Source organism: Hordeum vulgare, chromosome 6H, assembly GCF_904849725.1.
Source record: "Hordeum vulgare subsp. vulgare chromosome 6H, MorexV3_pseudomolecules_assembly, whole genome shotgun sequence".
Classification (NCBI taxonomy): domain Eukaryota; kingdom Viridiplantae; phylum Streptophyta; class Magnoliopsida; order Poales; family Poaceae; genus Hordeum; species Hordeum vulgare.
In genome coordinates, this window is record NC_058523.1 from 510,993,680 (window position 1) to 510,999,349 (window position 5,670).

The following is a 5,670-nucleotide window of genomic DNA, read 5'->3' on the forward strand; positions in this document are numbered from 1 at the left end:
TTTGCGAATGCCCAACCACTCTTACGAGAGAGCAAACACGTATCACATACACATGACTCAAACGTCAAATCACCGGCAGAAAATTGACACATTATCTTCTTTTATCCTTTTAGCTTAGGGTGTTGTCGACCAACTTTATGTTCCATTCCAATGTTGTGTATGCTAAGAATAAACTTGAAACATAATTAGTCGTCTAATCATAATGTCGTTAACACCAAAACCCTCATTACGGGCTAGATGTCCTTTCATACACGTTGATCTCGTCTAGGCGATATCATCAACAATCCTCTCGATTTTGACTCATATTCCTCCCAAGGAGACGTCCTCTACCGATTTCCCCGTGATAGGGCTCGACAATGACCTTGGCCTCCCCACAATGACCAGGACTAGACAGTTGGGCCTATCTCGAGCATAATTTCTCCTCGTTGGACATCCTCAACCACCTCAACGATTATAAGGATGACGTGCTTCCATAATTTAAGGTGGGCATGTTTCTGTCACTCCATAGACCCTTTAGTCCAGTCATCGCACGTATATGCTTTGATCAAGAAGTGGCTCATGGGGAGATAATCATCTAAATCTCATTCTCCGGAGGCCAAGAAAACACACAAGAGGGCTGGCAAGTTTGAGCTAGAAGGGGTGCAGACACACCCCCATTGGGGAGTCTCTTATGAAGTGTATCTTGACCTGGTCGCTGAATTTGTGGATTCTCTAACCTATGGGCTCCCATATTTAAAAAATAATGAATGTGAACAGAGAAAAGACTCTCCTGTTTTATTTTTATAGAAGATGAGAATACTCAAACCTCGACCGACGACAACAACCTTTATGTTCTCCACCGCTCCACCCAGAAGAGCTTCTCTGCGCTCCCATATTTGTAGGATCGATTTCTCGAATGCATGTCCTTGCATCCAAACTAACCACCACAGTGTGCACAACTTAACTTTACCGAGTCAAGTCGGGCAGAAGTATACAAAGCAAAATAAGACTAGTGCAGATTGCCAATAGCATGCTCTCCATAAACGCCGCCGACTCCTCTATACATCTCACTGGAACCGGTCACGTTGAAGGGGGTGAGGGAGGCACAATTGCAATTGCAACCCTCGAGAAAAATAGTTTCTCTGTCTCTGTGAGACGTGCATCTGCCTAATGAGACCTCGGTTAATTGTTTGGCCCAATATCTTCCCGAACGATAGCTAAACAATTTTCCACAGGTAAAATGATTTTTGTTTCACCGTTTATTTATGACATTTCCAAAGATTACTAAGTTTTGCCACCTACGATATTTTATGGTGCCAAGGATAGGTGGGAGGAGGAGAGCACTCTAACGTGAAATAAGAAAGCAAAGCCAACAAACACACATAATTTGTTGTGTCGGCTTAGTGTTTCAGATGTGTTAATAAATATGGAGTGTGCGATGTGTGTTCGTAAGAGTGGGAGGATGCGTTGTGCTCGCTGTGTTGGAAAAGAACACACACAATCTGTTGCACATGCTGGAGGGAAACGTTTGATTCCTGGGTGTATATATATCATACATGCAAAAAAAATAACAATTTAATAAAAAGTTAAAAAATTCTGAAAATATTTTTGAAAATAAATTTGATCTTTCATTATACTTATAGAAAAAATTCCACAAAAAAGAATTACACATTGACGTCTTTAAAAAAAAGATAAAATTTCGATCAAAATAGTGTGAATAGTGATCTATAATAGCAAATAAATTTGTCTTTTTTGCCCAGGAGTCAATGTTGAGTTTTTTTTCCTGAAATTTTTGATACTAGTGCAAAACAAAGTCAACTTTAATCCAAAAATAATTTTAAACTATTTTGATTTTTTTTTCATATGAAGTGCATATACAACCTGCAAGAACCAAAGTGCATTTCCCTGCACATGCTTCTCTTTTGTCATGGTTACTGAAATGGTATAACAAGCCGGTGGATCTGTGCGTGGCTCGCGCACCATGTACACAAACACAAGAAAAACTGGAACCGATGAACTGAACGCATGGTAAAGCTGGTTTAATTATTGTAGATAAGAGTAGTCGACATGGTTGCAACAAAAGGAATGATAAGCGAGCAAGAAACCCTAGTGGGCGTCCTCCTCCTCGCAGTGCTTGGTGTACTTGGCCGAGTCCAGCAGGCCCTCCAGCTCCGCGGGGCTGCTCGGCTTCACCTTGATCATCCACCCCTCCTCGTACGGGCTCGAGTTGATCTGCCAACCACGGCGCAATCGCAACAGCAAAGAAGTTCATTAGGATCACTACATGGAGGAGGTGAAAGGATTTCTAACCGACGGAGGCGAGGCGTTTTGCGCGCATACCAGGCCGGGGGCCTCGGACAGCTTCGAGTTGACCTCGACGACCTCGCCGGAGATGGGCGAGTTGACGTCGCTGGTGGCCTTCACACTCTCCACGTTGCCGAAGGCTCCGCCCTGGCTCACCTTCGTGCCGGCCTCCGGCAGCTCCACGAACACCACCTCCCCGAGATGGCCCTGCACCCGGCGATTATTACTGACACGGGATTGGCATATGAAGAAGCATGCAGGGGGTGCTGTTTGTTCACCTGGGCGTGGTCACTGATGCCAATCGTGGCCACGGAGCCGTCGTTCTTGACCCACTCGTGGGAGGAAGTGTACTTCAAGCCATCAATAACTGCAAACACATATCAAAACCATTTCAATTTTTTTTCGAAACAACGAGCTCCCTCGTCCATTTCCATTCAAGAAACTTAAAAACTTAAATGCTCAGACAGCAACGGAGAAAACCCATTCATTCGAACTAGAAAATATATCCCTCCTTCTATTCTGCACGTACATCCTGTGCTGCTGAAAGCTGAAACTATTTTGCTTGCAGAGCAACTATTCCCATTTCTAGAAAAACTATCCCTCCTTCTGTTATAAGTGAAGATTTTTTTTCCGCCTTTCCTTTTTTGGGTAACAGGAAAGGACCAGACCAGAAGGACATAATATGCAGGTAAAAAAACCACAATGTGTTGAGTGCAAAGAGCTGGCCGGCAGAGAATACACAAGAACATTGCACACTGCATATGCTCTCTACGAAAACAGGAGAAGCATCTTGCTGAATCCTACTTGAGACTACTTCAGTTAGCATGAATAGCAAAGCTGTACCAGTGGAGAAGTATCTGGAGATCGAGTAGGCGGGGGCAGCGGCCCTGGCGCCGCTGCTTGAAATCTTGAGGGCATTGGCAGCTGAGCTCGCCCACAGCCTCAGAGCCATTGTAGCCTAATTTAGCTGTTGCAACCTGAAGCAACAAAGTGAATGTGTGTTCTCTGCCCTCCCCTTGTAGGGGATGTTGGCTCGGTGGTAGTAGTGGAAAGAGGCCGTGGGAGGATAGGGAAATGGGGATTGTTTGGCTCAGGAAGAGGGGGGACGAAATAAGAGGGGTGTGCAGGGATAGGATTTCTATGGCTGATGGGTGCTCATAGCCTCATCCTTGCTTTAGAGCAGAGCCATTAAGGGCCCGCTTAGCTTGGTCCAAATTCGATTGGTTAATGTTAAACAAATTTGAGGTCTCAAAATCGTCCTAGGTATGTATGTGATTGGTGAAGTGCAGATGGGAACACAAAAAGAAGAGAGAGAAGAGAGAAAAGAGGGACATGCATGTGATTGATGAAGTGTTTGTCCGTACTTCTGTAAATCTCTCCATCTTTGCTTTTACTATATCGAAATCTGTACGTTTGAACTGCTAAACGGAGATATACAAATTTCTGTTGGATGGTAAAAGAGATCCGAACACTACGGTCCAAACATATACCGAAGATTTGAAGATCCGCCTAGAAGATGCCCTCAGCGACTTAGAAGCAAAGAACTCCCCGCACCGACCGTGTCCGCGACCGCGATCGCCACGCCCCGCCGGGCGGCTCCCTCCACCAGCCCCCTCCCTTCACCCCCTCCCTGGCATCGTCGTCGGCTCCCGCCGCGGGCCTGGCCCAGGCGACGCTTGCGGCAGCGGCCCCTGGCCCTTCCCCTCCAGGGGCTCCTCCGATGCGGGACAGAGCAGCTCTGGGCACTGCACTAAGGAGGCGGCGGTCCTGCATGGGTGGGGGCGGACTCTGGCGACGTCCTCGTCGTTGGCGACGGGGTGATGCGACGGCGCAGGCTGGCGGTGCCCACGAGGCCCAGATCTGGGCCCTTTGGGCCCCATATGGGTCTTCACGGGCCAGCGACATGTGGCACCCCGATTCAACGAATCGGATTACCAGTGTTTCCAACTCAGAGATCATGTCTTCTGGAAACACTCAACAACTTGGCACAGAATTGAACAGACTTTATTGATAGCATAAGGTTACAAATACATATCTTACAAGGATAGCGAGGCCAAAGGCACCCTTGGTGCTCCATAGTATCAACATTATTTATGATACATAGTGGGGCCTCAAAACTACTAAGTACTTCTACGGCGTAGCGGAACATAGCGGCAACTCCATACACAGGGACACTGCTGTCGACACTTCCTAGTACGCATCATGAGGACCTCCGTCCTCGGCTTCTCCTGCATCTAGCATGATACACAAGGTGAGTACTTGAAATGTACTCGCAAACTCATAATAACCAAACAATGCGGTAAACAATAGCATGGCAAAAAATTAGGAATAAAACCACTTGGCTTTATAACATCCACTTACTCACGTCCGGGGTTGTCTCACAACCACCGGAATGCTTATCAGCATCTCCCCTCAATTGGAGGGTTCTTCCATCATTACTAACATCCACACGGTTGACCATCTACTGATGTCTGGTCGGGCTATCCATTACCATGGACACGACTATTCGAATAGTTTTGACACTTTGCAAAGGTTGCACACTTTACCCACACTCTGGAGCAGTGACCTCGCGATCCCATTCGGGTGGACCAGCATTGCTCCAACGCAACTTGCCTGACCCGTGACTCTCTCATCATATCCCCGGCAACCACTCCCTTCCGGAGTCCTGCCCTGGGTGGCCCTGTGTCCTCATGACACCTGTGCCCTCATGACACATGTGTCCTCATGACACCTGCCACCGTCGTGGCCAAACAAAACTATCCCAACCGGGGACGGGCCCAACTCAACTTAACTGGGCTCACAGGGTTATCACCGCCCACCGGGCCAAGGTGGCACGCGTGCATAACCCTCCCTCTTCGGGGCATATTGGTGAGAGATCACGCGGACAACCCAAGTCAGGGCCTTCCCATGCCGGCAAGAGGTGGTTGTACGATTATGCCCGGTCAGGGACTCATGATCATCCACCATGCCATAGTAACCATAGTGATTCATAATCATAAGCATATATCTCTATATGATTGTTTATTAAACCATTATTTCTTAGTAAGTTAAGCAAGTATAATGCATGAATATGTGAGCTATGCTATGCAAAACTACATCACATGGATATGATGGCTTGCCTTGATCAGTGGGGTTGTTCAAACACTCCTGGTCTTCAAAGTTTCCCTCTTAAAATGTGTTTGAAATAGCAAAAGAAAAGGAAAAGCATTAAATACCTTTTTATTAACCATAAATTCTATGAGTGTGGGAAAAATACCAAAATTTACCAGATTGTAAAGAATTCCAATACCAACCCAATGCAAAAAGAATAAAGTGATTTGGACTTGTAAATAAAAAGATTTAAATGGTCAAAGTTTCTGTTTAAATCTGGAATTAATAAAAGAAATA

The 5,670-nt window shown here is 46.2% G+C and overlaps 1 protein-coding gene across 1 annotated transcript; it reads right to left on the bottom strand.

The window, feature by feature from the left end:
• Positions 1-1,997: 1,997 nt before the first annotated feature.
• On the bottom strand, positions 1,998-3,437 carry LOC123403997 (glycine cleavage system H protein, mitochondrial). The gene is made up of 4 exons (XM_045097896.1): positions 3,127-3,437; positions 2,562-2,650; positions 2,320-2,490; positions 1,998-2,211 (listed from the first exon to the last, which is right to left on the bottom strand). The coding sequence occupies exons 1-4, from the start codon at positions 3,233-3,235 to the stop codon at positions 2,086-2,088; spliced, it is 495 nt and encodes a 164-aa protein (XP_044953831.1). The 5' UTR covers positions 3,236-3,437; the 3' UTR covers positions 1,998-2,085.
• Between the last annotated feature and the right edge of the window lie 2,233 nt (positions 3,438-5,670).